The 16,233-nt window shown below is 43.3% G+C and overlaps 1 protein-coding gene across 1 annotated transcript in view; it reads left to right on the forward strand.

Annotated features, from left to right (window-relative positions):
• The window catches only part of LOC133522381 (transcription initiation factor TFIID subunit 1), a 71,353-nt gene that overhangs the window by 30,827 nt on the left and 24,293 nt on the right, over positions 1-16,233 (forward strand). The window contains exons 20-27 of the mRNA XM_061857703.1: positions 739-872; positions 3,048-3,216; positions 4,996-5,107; positions 6,921-7,120; positions 7,986-8,070; positions 9,487-9,623; positions 13,649-13,834; positions 14,415-14,651. Coding sequence (XP_061713687.1) covers positions 739-872; positions 3,048-3,216; positions 4,996-5,107; positions 6,921-7,120; positions 7,986-8,070; positions 9,487-9,623; positions 13,649-13,834; positions 14,415-14,651 — 1,260 coding nt within the window. The remainder of the gene's footprint in view (positions 1-738; positions 873-3,047; positions 3,217-4,995; positions 5,108-6,920; positions 7,121-7,985; positions 8,071-9,486; positions 9,624-13,648; positions 13,835-14,414; positions 14,652-16,233) is intronic.

Here is a 16,233-nt window from a genome sequence, read left to right on the forward strand (position 1 = left end):
GTATATAATTATATCTCACAAATCCACTACATTATGTCATTTTTTATTTTTTCGGTAGCATTTGTTTTAACGGAAATAAAGAGGTTGCAAATCGAGTAACAGAACTTAGTAACCAACTAGGTATATAGTACTATAAATCATGATACCGGACCGGGTGCGAGGGATTCTCAATAAGCTGACTCAGCAGCATACGGACGAATCGCAACCGAAGAAGACTGTCACTGGGACTGATGCTGATTTGAGCAGGCTTATTTTGAATAATGCTAAGACGTTTTAGAGGAAATTTGGCGTTCCTGAAGAGGAGGTTTGTTTAAAAATTAGACTATATAGTGCTATAAATGTCAACTGGTTGGACCAGCTAGATATATATATGTATATATATATTTATTTGGATGCTAAATATCACATTTTACGAATACATTACAAACGGAGAAAAAAGTTTTCTTTTTATTACCAAGAAAACTTACAAGAACAATCAATTTTGGTGCACACTGTGTGCATTACAGCAAAAAGAAAAGGGTTCCGATAGCTTCCAGTAGCATACAGAGTATACTAGACGAAGCAAACCCAAACGAAATGTTACTGCTTGAAGCCGTGGGCATTAGCATTCTAATGCTCTGTTACTGATATTCACTACCCGATGAAACAATATTATTATATACGCATAAAATTATAGTAAAAAGATTAAGTACATATAATAATATTTTATGAAAATCTTAAGTTTATCCTTTTTGATAGATCAAGAAACTGTCTCGGTGGGAGGTCATAGACGTCGTCAGAACGCTGTCGACCGAGAAGGCAAAAGCGGGTGAGGAAGGCATGACCAAATTCTCCAGAGGAAATCGCTTCTCCATCGCCGAACATCAAGAGAGGTAAGGTGGTAAGGCGTTATTAATATACGTGTGTCTAATATAACAAGCCTTACATAATATTTAAACATTTGTGTTTGTTAGAAAGAAACAAAATTTAACAAAGAGAAAGATAAAATATAGTATATTTTAGGTATATTATAATGTGCTCATGAAAGTCAAATAAAGCTACGCCGGCTCTAACCCTACACCTCTGACCCGAGAAGATTCAAATCCCTCCTAAATTGTAGGAGAGTATCCTAATATGGGACAAGCAAGAAACTCGGCGGGACACATCTTTTCAAAACATTACATCTTATAACTAACATGCATTAAATAAAAAAATAAATTTTAAATTAAAATGGAATTTAAAAAAAGATTTTAAAATAACATACAGAAGGTACTTTTTTTATAAAAAAAGTTGATGCATTAAATTGCTAAGGTTTGTTGACTTTTCTGTAATCTTGGTGATAGTCCACAGGTCAAATTTCCACACAAATAACGTGTCCCAGGGGTTCAAATTTGACAGATTACTATTTGTCAATTTTGTTTGCTGATTCGATATCGCACCGACGAGAAACGAGAGGTTAATATATTAAGTTCATAGATACGCCAACAGCGAAAACTTCGGAGAGCCTAGGTCTCCTTTCTCAAGCACTAACAGTGCGAACAGCGTTCACGACGGCCGTGATTCGCGTACTATATATTCGTATAGTCGTGTATACCAACCGCAAGCTTGCCAAGTCCTCGAAACTGACTCATGTGACGGGCCCCACAGTATATAACCATCTACCAAAAAATATAACTGGGGCCCCAAGCGTAAGCAGCTTTAAACATCGCCTAAGAAGTTGGCTTATTGAGCGCCCGTTCTACAATTATGAAGAGTTCATAATGACCAATTAATAATTGTGCTATTTACTTTGATTACTCTCTATTGAAAGTATTAACATTTTTTTATTATTAGTGACTTGTAAATTAGCTTTACAAAATAAATGATTATGATTATGATTATATTCGTATATTCGTGTATTCGTGAACGCTGCTCGCACTCCGAAACATGTCGCGCGAGTGACTAAAACCACGTGAGTGGAATCCGTAGATTTATTTTAATGTTAGTATGTCTCACGACAGTTTAACTTCGAGTAATGATATCATTCGGTTCCTTACATTTTATATTATAATATTGTATAGCAACTATATCCATTAACGCAATATTTCACCAACAAAATTGCAATAGATGGATTCTCAGTTGCACCGTGACGTCACGTTCACTTATCGTTTTGTTAGGAGCGTTTTAGTAAAGTACGCTGTCGGACTTTGACTATCATTTCTGAGTTTTGTATTTCTTTCATGCAATGCGTTCCATATAGACATTTGATTTGATGCTAAAAAAAAACCTGATCGACTGATACTTTTTTTTATTAGCTTATTTGTGTCCCACTGCTGAGCAAAGGATTCCCTTCTCGCTTTTTTTTTACTACGTCGGTGGCAAACAAGCTTACGGCCCGCCTGATGGTAAGCAGTATCCGTAGCCTACGTACGCCTGCAATTCCAGAGGAATTACATGCGCGTTGCCGACCCTAACCCCCTCCCGCCTCAACGAGAGCTCTGGCAACCTTACTCACCGACAGGAACACAACACTATTAGTAGGGTCTAGTGTTATTTGGCTGCGGTTTTCTGTAAGGTTGGTCCCCAGTTGGGCTCTGCTCTAGATCTGGAATGACATCTGCTGCGCTGTGCCCTACCACACAAAGCGAGATGACATTCACAATGCCCATACCTCTCTTCCACAATGCCCATACCTCTCTTACTTTCGCTACTACGCTTTCCAATCCTCCCTGTGCTGAGCAAGATCTCGCCAATCCCGCTGAAACGCATCCAAGTCATCCCGCCATCTTTTCCTCGGTCTGCCTCTGCCACGACTACTCTGGGGACCAGCTAGTGGCTATTTTGGCCCATCTGTTATCACTCATCCGGCAGACATGTCCAGCCCAGTCCCACTTTAGCCTGGCGGGCTTGATCTCAACATCGACGACACGGGTTTTCGAGCGTAGCTCTGTGTTCCTCGCCCTGTCAGATCTTCGGACACCCATACTCCGCTCCATTGCCCTTTGGCAAACCTTGGGCCGTGGTTGCTGCGACTGATATAAAAATATCACCAAGCCTATACAGCTGTTTTTGAAATGTACCTATTACAGATACAAAGAAGAATGCCAGCGTATATTCGAGCTGCAAAACCGGGTACTGGCGAGTGCCGAGGTGCTTAGTACGGACGAGGCCGAAAGTTCTGTCAGCGAAGAGTCGGACATGGAAGAGATGGGCAAGAATCTCGAAAACATGCTGGCTAATAAGAAAACTACGGAACAGGTTGGTCACTTTTTTTATTGCTGCTTAAAAACAGTGAGCAAAATCGCATTTTGCTCACTGAGTGAGACAAAATAACATTCAAGTGACCTTTAGATTCGAATGTCATTTCAACGTGCGGGGCCTAATACAAGTTCGAAATATTTGGATTCTATTGTCTTTGTCCCTTTCAAGTCATTAGCAAAAAGAAAGAGACAAAAAAGTGCATACGTAATTCAACGATATATTGACGGTTTATAATAGACCCCCGAAATAAGTCAGACCGCATCGTTCCAAAACACCCTACGAGTCTTCATTCGTAATAATTATTTAATGAAATAAAAGTTTACAATTTGATAAAAACACCATATTTTATTATACAATCAAAACAATAAACTTACACAAATTTACGCAATTGTTACGCAGTAAATAATTCTACTTAACTACTTTTAACGATCTCTACTATAGTTGACAAATAGTAGTATCCGCAATTCGGACCGTAACTTACAAAGTTTTTTTTACAAAAAAAAGTTGTCGATTGAACTGTCAATTGATGTTCGTTAATTCATTATTTTCGTATTATTTTTTTGAAATTTCATTCGTTTTGTTTTATTGCGGTAATTAAAGTTAATTGTTAGAATACCTTCAGAAAACATGAGTGAAATAGTGATCCGTTTGTCTGGATTACATTTTTTCAGGTTGTATTTTTTGATGGCTGACTGACGTGAAAATTTTTGTGTACTACACGAGATCAAAGTTATTTACATCTCGTGCGATTTTGAGTCCCTTACTACGCTCAAGATTCTCAATTAGATTCACTCGCTACGCTCGTGAATCTATTATAGAATCTTTCGCTTGCACGGGACTCAAAACAAGCACTCGAAGAAATATCAAACTTTGCTCTCTTGTTGTACAAATAACTATTGTGCAACAAGAGAGGAAAGTGTGTTTTTCTTGCGAGGGACTCAAAAACACGAGATGTAATAATAACTTTGCTCTCGTATGGCACATACAACTTTTCACCTCAGTAGTGAGAACATTAAAAAGATTAAAAGATTTAACATGAAATAAAGTTTGTATTCCTGTATTCATGGCCTTAACTAAATTATAAAGCTACTTTGTCTTACTCCCTGGAGTGAGGAAAGTCGTACATTGTCTCACTCCCTGGATTGAGGAAAGTTGTATATTCGTCATTCCCTGGAGTGAGGAAAGGCGTACATTGTCTCACTCCCTGGATTGAGGAAAGTCGTATATTCGTCACTCCCTGGAGTGAGGAAAGTCGTACATTGTCTCACTCCCTGGATTGAGGAAAGTCGTGTATTCGTCTTTCCCTAGAGTGAGCCTGGAGTGACGAAAGTAGGCTTGTTCGAGCTGCTGAGGTGAAAACGTTATATTTGCGAGCCTTCATCGTCATCTCCTTTTCGGTGTGCCTGCCCCCCGGACTGCACCAACTATGGTGTTCCGTGGGCAACTCAACTTACCAAAACCAAAGAAAATGTGTTAAATATCAAAGGCCAAAATATGGCGGCATCGTTCCGAGCGATGGCGCCATAACCTTTAGCCGATGGCCCGGTAAGATGGCGCCACTTTTTCATATTTAACAAATATAACACATATCAGTGAAATAATAAGTATCAAATTCAAATGGCGTTCTAAAAGTATTGATCATGTGTCGAAAGATGACTGCCATCTTTTTACTGTGGTTACAATTTTTCAATTTGCTGTGGTTACAAAATTTTCTTTGACAAACCACATCTATTTCAAATTATCTGTGCCAAAACTAATCTCGCTCATATGTTGCAGTTGTCTATGGAAAGGGAGGAAGCTGAAAGAGCCGAGCTAAGGAAGATGATCCTCGGTCAAGACAAGAAACCGCAGATCAATCAACAAGATCAGCAGCAGAGTTCCAGTCAAGGTACTGTTTAGAATTTGTGTGCCAAATAAAACATTGTTAGTAAATAAATAAAATAAATAAATATTATAGGACATTATTACACACATCGACTAAGTCCCACAGTAAGCTCAATAAGGCTTGTGTTGAGGGTACTTAGACAACGATATATATAATATATAATATCCATGCTCATCACACGAATAAATGCCCGTACCAGGATTTGAACCCGGTACCATCGGCTTCATAGGCAGGGTCACTACCCACTAGGCCAGATCGGTCGTCAAACGACGTCGACGTCGGTCGTAGTGAACGTTATACTTTGTATTTTTCGGTATTTAAATAAAAGTAAACAATTTGTACATTTTCATTTATTGGTTAACCAACCAAATACAAAGCCGCCTGCATTTGTCACTGAGCGACCTGACTTTAACATATTTGATAATGTAATGTTTTCATCTACCCTCGACTGGAGCCATTTGAGGGTAGAATCTGTTTACTTTTATTTAAATACCTAAAGATACAGAGTATAGTTTTGACGACCTATCTGACCTAGTGGGTAGTGACCCTGCCTATGAAGCCGATGGTCCTGGATTCAAATCCTGATAAGGGCAACATTGGGTACATACTTGACCAACAGTCTGGCCTAGTGGGTAGTGACCCTGCCTATGAAGCCGATGGTCCCGGGTTCAAATCCTGATAAGGGCAACATTGGGTACATACTTGACCAAAGGTCTGGCCTAGTGGGTAGTGACCCTGCCTATGAAGCCGATGGTCCCGGGTTCAAATCCTGATAAGGGCAACATTGGGTACATACTTGACCAACCGTCTGGCCTAGTGGGTAGTGACCCTGCCTATGAAGCCGATGGTCCTGGATTCAAATCCTGATAAGGGCAACATTGGGTACATACTTGACCAACGGTCTGGCCTAGTGGGTATATAGTGACCCTGCCTATGAAGCCGATGGTCCCGGGTTCAAATCCTAATAAGGGCAACATTGGGTACATACTTGACCAACGGTCTGGCCTAGTGGGTAGTGACCCTGCCTATGAAGCCGATGGTCCCGGGTTCAAATCCTGATAAGGGCAACATTGGGTACATACTTGACCAACCGTCTGGCCTAGTGGGTAGTGACCCTGCCTATGAAGCCGATGGTCCCGGGTTCAAATCCTGATAAGGGCAACATTGGGTACATACTTGACCAACCGTCTGGCCTAGTGGGTAGTGACCCTGCCTATGAAGCCGATGGTCCTGGATTCAAATCCTGATAAGGGCAACATTGGGTACATACTTGAGCAACGGTCTGGCCTAGTGGGTAGTGACCCTGCCTATGAAGCCGATGGTCCCGGGTTCAAATCCTGATAAGGGCAACATTGGGTACATACTTGACCAACGGTCTGGCCTAGTGGGTAGTGACCCTGCCTATGAAGCCGATGGTCCTGGTTTCAAATCCTGATAAGGGCAACATTGGGTACATACTTGACCAACGGTCTGGCCTAGTGGGTAGTGACCCTGCCTATGAAGCCGATGGTCCCGGGTTCAAATCATGGTAAGGGTATTTATTCGTGTAATGAGCACGGATATTTGTTTCCGAGTCATGGGTATTTTCTATGTATTTAAGTATTTATATATTATATATATCGTTGTTCCCACAAGCCTTATTGAGCTTACTGTGGGACTTTAGTCAATTTGTGTAATGATGTCCTATAATATTTATATATGTTTATACATATATATATTTAAAAAATACTTATCACACGTTTTTGTATTTACGAAAATTAATTCAGAAATAAATATTTTGCAAATGTTCCATACACAAAAAGTATTAATTACCCAGGTCGAGTCCTCCGCATAGTCCGCACGTTCCGCAACGCGTCGGGGCAACGCTACACCCGCGTCGAGTTTGTACGGAAGGCGGCAGTAATAGAGGCTTACACGAAAATCCGGTCCACTAAAGATGACGCTTTCATCCGACAGTTCGCTACTATGGACGAAACTCAGAAGGAAGAGATGAAGCGAGAGAAGAGAAGAATTCAGGTAGGCTTTTCACTGTACAGTCCGTCGGAGTAACCTACCTACCTTCACCAGCGAGATACGGTCCATGAAAGACGACGCTTTCATCATCAGAAAGAATAGATCCAGAAAAGAGGAAAATTCGGGTAGGCCTTTGTTTGACTGTTTAGGCCGTAAAGGTAACGTCAGAGCTATACCTGCGTCGATTTCGTAATGCAGGTCGCCGTAATAGAAACTTACACTAAATCCGGTCCACCAAGATGCTTTTATTCGACAGTTCGTCACTATGGACAAAACTCAGGAGAAAATAATGCGATGGAAAAGGAGGAGGAGAGGAGGGGAGAGGAGGAGGGTTTGTGAATTTTTGACAACATAGTCCGTAATACGTAATACAACCATCATCATAATCGTACAGGCGAGTACACAGATATCTTTACAACCCAACATTTCAAATATATGTCAACGCGACCTTAAAGTCAGTGTCATAGAGGCGTGTAAATATATTATTGGCATGTTGGCTTGTAAAGATGTTGGTGACGTCGACTGTACATCGGGATTTTGGGTGCGGGAATGTTTTCGTGTATTTATAACTTTGCTTATTGTAAAATAATTACCGAACTATGAATTAAAAATAGACAGCTCCAAATGCGCTTAGAAATATTAAAATAGTATCTTTTTTTATAGTTTTTACCTGTTTTTTTGGCTACAGTAAAACATTCCCGCACCAAAAACCCCGATGTATGATCATAATACTAATTTTAAATATATTATGAACAATAACGGCGCAAAAACGTAGTCACCTGATTTGATATAATCAGTAATTGATAGGTACTAGGATTTTGACTTTCTTATGTCGATGATTTTTGTACTATATAAATTATTTTTTCAGGAACAACTGAGACGTATCAAACGTAATCAGGAGAGGGAAAGGCTGGCTGGCAATGTTAGTACGCCTGGCGTATTCAATACTGACAGTGAGTACATTTTGTCTGTATCTAAATACAACCCGTTCGCTTCAAGTTGGCCGTTACCTCCCGGCCCGCTTCCCGCAACATCCCCTGACGCCTTATCTACTTGGCTTGTGGTAAAAGGACTTTACAGCTACTGATCGATCATTCATGTAGACGCGTGCCTTGACTCGTAAAGTCATGATATTAAAGATTAGATTTGACAAATTTGCGCGTCATCGTGGATGACACGAACTGTACTTTTATTATTTACATATAATACAATTAAGAAATAAATTATTAAATAAGTGAAGCATAACAAAATAATGTACGAAACTGTTTTTTTTTGTCAACAATACTATTAATTGTACCAGTGTAAGAGGCCGAACTTAATTTGTTTGCTAGCGTTCTTATATGAGCACTCCATTGTAGATTTTTGTCCAATGTTAAACCAAGAAACAGTGCTTTATCTACCATCTCTAAGCATTCTAGTATCTTAGTGTCGACTGGTTTAACAATCGGCAAAGAAAATCTAATACATTTGGTTTTCTTAGCATTAAGAAGCAAATTGTTTATAGTAAACCAGTTAAGTACATCAACGAGTGTGCTATTAATTACACTGGAACCGGTTTATTCGACGACCGACGCAACGGCCGGTCGGCCTGGTGGTGTGCTACGTAAACAGACACCGACATAGGAAGAAACCGGTATTTATTGTTCTAAACCGTTTAATTGGACAAGAATGGTTCTCATAAAAACCGGTTTGAAAATAACGGTCTACTTTAAAAAGTAGTGATTGAAAGTAGTGAGTGAAGTGCGAGATGAGACGAGTAACGGTGCGGCGAGAAGAGAGTAGCATGTTTTACACACCCGTTCTCGGCCTGTCTCGGGGTCTCGTACCGAGTGTGTGTGATGAAAATACTATTCATATTTAGACTGATAGTAATTGATAGATCACAATTTATATTTTTTTTTTGCCAACAATACTATTAATTGTACCTGTGACGTTAACGTGTAACGGTCGCCGACGGCCAACTTGAAGCGAACGGGTAGTAAAGCAAAAGCAAATGAATTTAAAATTTTAATTTTATTTTTGAGTAAAGTTCACTTCATGTTTTATGTCCATTGTCTTCCGCGAAATTTTTTACAGATTTAATTGCTAACGTAGATGTCGCGGTACGGCACCGTCTTTAGCGCCATCTATTTCTTAGTAAGGCTTATAAAGATTTTTTCTTAGACTTTCCATCTTTTCTACATTCAATTACTCCTACCTGAATATTTGACAACCAAAACTCACTAATTACCACCACAAGTTCATAGCTATAGTGAACCTTTTTTATATTTAAATAAGATTGACATTTGTTTAATTATTTTTTAGCTATTAGTGAGTTTTAGTTCTCACCTGATGTCTAATAAAATAATCTGTGTCTTGTGTCGTAACAGGCATGAGCATGTCGTCATCCAACGACTTGGGATCAGCGTCTCCGGGACTCATTCCTTTAGGCCAGATCAAGCAAGAACCCGACCTGCACACCCCATCCCGTCGCCGCGCTAAGCTAAAACCAGACTTGAAGCTTAAGGTAATAATCATACGGTTCATTTTCGTCTAACAGCAACACAACTAACCTGTATGTAAACCTGTGTTGTGTACAATAAAGTAATTATTATACTACTACTACTACTTGGCCGATGATAGACCTTATTTCAATGCGTTAAGGTTTACATTTGGTTAAACTGTGTTGTGATGGTCTTTGGGTCAAATCAAACAAGACCCAGATCTGCACACCCCATCCCGACGGCGCGCTAAACTGAAACGGGACTTGAAGCTTAAGCTACTGATCATACGGTTCATTTTCGTGTAACAACAACACAACTAACCTGTGTTGTGTACAATAAAATGATTGTTACTACTACTATTGGCCGATGATAGACCTTATTTCTTAAACTGTGTTGACGGTCTTTGGGTCAAATCAAACAAGAAGAAGAAGTGTTGTGTTCCTGCCGGTGAGTAAGGTTGCCAGAGCTCAAGGAGGGGTGGGGGGTTAGGGTCGGCAACGCGAGTGTAACTCTGGAGTTGCAGGTGTACATAGGCTACGGAGACTGCTTACCATCAGGCCGGCCGTATGCTTGTTTGTCACCGACGTAGTATAAAAAAACAGATCTGCACACCCCATTCCGACGGCGCGCTAAGCTGAAACCCGACTTGAAGCTTAAGTAATGATTATACGGTCATTTTCGTCTAACAGCAACACAACTAACCCGTATGTAAACCTGTGTTGTGTACAATAAAGTGATTACTGCTACTATTACTACTACTGGCCGATGATAGACTTTATTTCAATGCATTAAGGTTTACATTTGGTTAAACTGTCTTTGGGTCAAATCAAGCGCGTTAAGCTGAAGACCAACTTGAAACGTAAGGTAATGATCACATAGTTCGTTTTACAAAAGCAACAACAACAACACATGACCGATGGAATACCTTATTCCAATGAAATAAGGCTTACGAATGATCAGTTCGTTTTTTCGACTATGACACTAAGTTTTCCAACAACTTAGGACTTGGGACTCATACTTTTAGCCCAGATCAAACAAGAACCAGATCTGCACATCCCATCCCGTCGGCACGCTAAGCTGAAGCCAGACTTGAAGCGTAAGGCCGCTTGTCTAGTCGTTAGATTTGTAGCTGGCCCTCAACGGCTTATCAATTGTCTGTTGTTAACTAAAACGGCGCGTGCCACTACCTGCAAAAAAAGGGCCCTGTCACTTTAACCGGTTATTTAATTACAACTCCTATGGTAATTGAAATAAGATTCAAAATGAAATGGAAAAATAATTTGTGAGTCCTTGTGTGGTCCCTATACCATTACTGAGCGCCGGCGAGTCGAACGCTACCGAACCAGCCTAAAATGTGTCCTCGATATGCTTAACAAAGGCGCGTTATCGGAGAGCACATCTACACTGGTTTTTTGAGCGATAGACTCAGGTGCCATTTAGAATTATACGACCCTTTTTTTTGCAGGTAGTGGCACGCGAGGTTTTAGTTAACAATAGACATGATAAGCCGTTGAGGGCCAGCTAAAAATCTAACAACTATAAACGTCCGTTGTCTTCACCGGAAAACGGACCGTGTTATGCGACTATGTCGTTTTATATGTGGCTACTGACAGCTCCACCGAAGAAAACAAGACATCCTGGTGAAAAAACCGGAAAATTATCCGCCAACAAGGTGCACTAATAATCTTGTGTTGGATGCATTGGATAGGGGCAGCGCACGACCTTCCATAATCCTATGTCAAGCAGTCTTTTTTTTTTTTTTTTTTTTTATGGAGGATAGGCAGGCGTTTGACCACGATCACACCTGATGGTAAGTGATGATGCGGTCTACGGTGGAGCACGCTTACCTATGAGATACCTATTTACTCTAGTCTTGAAGAGATTCAAATTGTACTCATACGGAAACACAGACTCGGGCAGGGCATTCCACTCCTTGGCAGTTCGCATAAGGAATGTTGAAGCGAAACGCTTCGTGCGTATTTGTGGAATACCTACCATGAAGCGATGCCGAAGTGCCGATTGTCTGGTAGTCCGATGGTGAAATGGGGACGGAGGAATAAGGTTGTGCAATTCCTCAGCACACTCTCCGAAATGTATCCTATAAAAGATCGTTAGGCTGGCAACCTTGCGACGATGCTCCAGACTTTGAAGTCGAGCATTCGTCAGATCGTCGTCATTAATAATTCTCTTGGCCCTCCTCTCGACTGACTCGAGCGCCTCAAGCTGGTATTTGGCTGAACCATCCCACAGATGAGAACAGTATTCTACACACGACCGGACTTGTGCTTGGTAAAGGTCGAGCAGCTGCCTAGGTGTAAAATACTGCCTCACCTTGTTGAGGATGCCCAGCTTTTTTGCTGCTAACTGTGCTTTCGACTCGATGTGCGGGCCGAAGTTGAGTTTCGAAGTCAGCGAGATTCCGAGAAGCTCAAGATGGTCCGTTATCGGAAGGGATACATTTCGGAAAGTAGGAGTCAGATGGAATGGACTCCGTTTAGCGGAGATAAGACACGCCTGGGTCTTACTAGCATTGAACGAGACCAAGTTGGCTTCACCCCAATCGGACACTGCCTTCAGTGACACGTTCATGCGTTCGACCATAGCCTCTCTGAGTGACTGTATTTGGGCTCCACTAGCTCGTGAATTGGGTATGTAGCTTTCAACAACCGTAGTGTCATCTGCATATCCGAACGTACCTGGTTTCAGCAGGTCGTTTATGTGGAGCAGGAAAAGGGTCGCTGAAAGCACGGACCCTTGAGGGACTCCGGCATTGATTGCCAATTGATCGGACGAGCAGCCATTAATGACAACCCGAATCGATCGATCCCTCAGAAAGTCTGATACCCAGTCACAAAGGCTAGGGGGTAGACCGAAGGACGGTAGCTTGCTAATAAGGCCCTCGTGCCAGACCCTGTCGAAAGCCTTCGATATATCTAGAGAGACAGCTAAAGCCTCTCCATTCTTCTCCATGGCCTCACTCCAGATGTGCGTGGCATACGCTAAAAGATCTCCGGTAGACCGGCCTCGGCGGAACCCGTACTGCCGGTCACTGAGCAGGTCGTTCGCTTCTAGGTATGCCAGGAGTCGATTATTAAGTACACGTTCCATACTCTTACAGAGTATGGAAGTGACCGAAATCGGTCTATAGTTGGCAGGGTCAGCCCGGCTACCTTTTTTCGGTACTGGTTGCACATTAGCAAGCTTCCAAGATTTCGGAACCTGACCGGTAGCCATTGAGAGACGGAAGAGGCGCGTCAATATGGGACATAGCTCAGGTGCACAGGTTTTAAGTACTATGGCTGAAATACCGTCAGGACCACTTGCTTTGTTCACGTCCAGGTTTTGCAACACTTTGCGAACCTCCGTTTGGCGTATGCGTATGTCCGACATAGAGGTCTCGCAAACTAGTGGACTAGGAGGTTTTGCGCCAGTTGCATCTAGACGTGAAGATTCAGCGAAGATGGAAGCAAATAAATTCGCTTTCTCTTCAGCAGTGTGGGCAAGTGACCCATCTGGTTTCAGCAGTGGGGGTAGTGAGGGGCGGCAGAAGTTCGATTCGATTGATTTCGCTAGGGTCCAAAACGCTTTACTACCTGTAGGGTGTGCAGCTAGTTTGTTTCCTGTCCGGCGTATATGGTCAAATCGAGCCTTCCGTAGAGCCTTTTTACTGGACTTGGTTGCCCTATTATAGGCTCTCTTCTTATCTGGTATGTCACTAGCTTTGCGGTTTCGAGCATCAGCCCAGGCAAGGAAGGCCTCGTGTTTCCGTGCTTCAGCACGTCGGCACTCGGCTCCAAACCAGGGTTGTGCTTTGCTAGATGTGCTTGCATCGGAAAAAGGAATAAAGAATTCCATACCTTGGCGCAGCACATCTGTTATAGCATCCGCGCATGCTGAGGGATCACCCGAAGAGAAGCACAAAGGCTGCCAAGGATAGGATGCAAAAAACGAGCGCATCCCATCCCAGTCTGCCGACTTATATCGCCAGTCTGTCATGTCGGCTGCTACGATATGTATGATATGTTCCAACCATTTTATTTTATTTCAGTGTGGTGCATGCGGACAAGTAGGGCACATGCGTACGAACAAGGCGTGCCCTCTGTACACCGGGTCCATGGGAGGGGGGCCCTCTTCCCCCCCGGAGACGGACGTCGAGCCCATTCCGGAACCGGATGAGGAGGACACCGGATACGTCGACGGGGTCAAACTTACCCTGCCCACTAAGGTTATGAAGGTAGGCATAAATATTTAGGCTGTTCTTTACTTTGCAAAAAATCCCATAGTCATAATAATTTATTAGCGTTAAAAAGGTTAGGTATATACAAGTTGTTTCTGTAAAATATACATTTCCAAGTCTCATATTTCTTAATTGACTATGCAGCATGCAAAGTTTAGTGTTATACTTAAATACCTAACTTGATTAATTTAGGTATTTAAGTATAACACTAAACTCGTACCTCACTTAGGCAACTCGGCAAGCGTCGTTACCTAAACACGGTACTCGACTGAAAAGCTCTCTATTATATCACGATTGTATAATAGTACATTACGATACAAGTGCGAAAAATAGGAAATTCGAAACGAGTGGCGATAAATTAAAACACGACCGAAGGGAGTGTTTTAAATCGACACGAGTTGCTAATTACATATTCGCACATGTATCGTACAATGGTTTACAGTACATATGGCCCTTTTAATATTCGACATAGTAACGTAATATGCTTATTTTCGCACTAGTGCGGTAAAGTAGCACCATATGTACTGTAAAATAGTATTACATACTACATTACGTACTATTTTATGTTTGTTCTCAGCAATCCGCCGACGAGCTGAAGCGGCGCGGCGGCGGGCGGCTCGCTGCGCCGCGGGCGGGCGGCCGCAAGCAGCGCCGCGGCACGCTCAGCGAGGCCTGCGACTACTTCGTCAAGCGGCCCGCCGAGCGCCGCCGCACCGACCCGCTCGTCACGCTGTCCTCGCTGCTGGAGGACGTGCTCAGCCACATGCGCCATCTACCCGACGTGCAGCCGTTCCTACTACCCGTCAATCCTAAGGTAACTGATCTAAATTATCAAGTCTTGTGACTACTTCGTAAAACGACCGGGCTAGCGTAGGACAGATCCGCTGGTCACTCTGGCCTCGCTGCTGGAGGACGTGCTCAGCCACATGCGCCATCTACCCGACGTGCAGCCGTTCCTACTACCCGTCAATCCTAAGGTAACTGAACTAAATTATCAAGTCTTGTGACTACTTCGTAAAACGACCGGGCTAGCGTAGGACAGATCCGCTGGTCACTCTGGCCTCGCTGCTGGGGGACATGCTCAGCCACATGCGTCATCTACCCGACGTGCAGCCGTTCCTACTACCCGTCAATCCTAAGGTAACTGAACTAAATTATCAAGTCTTGTGACTACTTCGTAAAACGACCGGGCTAGCGTAGGACAGATCCGCTGGTCACTCTGGCCTCGCTGCTGGGGGACATGCTCAGCCACATGCGTCATCTACCCGACGTGCAGCCGTTCCTACTACCCGTCAATCCTAAGGTAACTGAACTAAATTATCAAGTCTTGTGACTACTTCGTAAAACGACCGGGCTAGCGTAGGACAGATCCGCTGGTCACTCTGGCCTCGCTGCTGGGGGACATGCTCAGCCACATGCGTCATCTACCCGACGTGCAGCCGTTCCTACTACCCGTCAATCCTAAGGTAACTGAACTAAATTATCAAGTCTTGTGACTACTTCGTAAAACGACCGGGCTAGCGTAGGACAGATCCGCTGGTCACTCTGGCCTCGCTGCTGGAGGACGTGCTCAGCCACATGCGCCATCTACCCGACGTGCAGCCGTTCCTACTACCCGTCAATCCTAAGGTAACTGAACTAAATTATCAAGTCTTGTGACTACTTCGTAAAACGACCGGGCTAGCGTAGGACAGATCCGCTGGTCACTCTGGCCTCGCTGCTGGGGGACATGCTCAGCCACATGCGTCATCTACCCGACGTGCAGCCGTTCCTACTACCCGTCAATCCTAAGGTAACTGAACTAAATTATCAAGTCTTGTGACTACTTCGTAAAACGACCGGGCTAGCGTAGGACAGATCCGCTGGTCACTCTGGCCTCGCTGCTGGGGGACATGCTCAGCCACATGCGTCATCTACCCGACGTGCAGCCGTTCCTACTACCCGTCAATCCTAAGGTAACTGAACTAAATTATCAAGTCTTGTGACTACTTCGTAAAACGACCGGGCTAGCGTAGGACAGATCCGCTGGTCACTCTGGCCTCGCTGCTGGAGGACGTGCTCAGCCACATGCGCCATCTACCCGACGTGCAGCCGTTCCTACTACCCGTCAATCCTAAGGTAACTGAACTAAATTATCAAGTCTTGTGACTACTTCGTAAAACGACCGGGCTAGCGTAGGACAGATCCGCTGGTCACTCTGGCCTCGCTGCTGGGGGACATGCTCAGCCACATGCGTCATCTACCCGACGTGCAGCCGTTCCTACTACCCGTCAATCCTAAGGTAACTGAACTAAATTATCAAGTCTTGTGACTACTTCGTAAAACGACCGGGCTAGCGTAGGACAGATCCGCTGGTCACTCTGGCCTCGCTGCTGGGGGACATGCTCAGCCACATG

The sequence above is a fragment of the Cydia pomonella genome, chromosome 10 (assembly GCF_033807575.1).
Source record: "Cydia pomonella isolate Wapato2018A chromosome 10, ilCydPomo1, whole genome shotgun sequence".
In the NCBI taxonomy this organism is placed as follows: domain Eukaryota; kingdom Metazoa; phylum Arthropoda; class Insecta; order Lepidoptera; family Tortricidae; genus Cydia; species Cydia pomonella.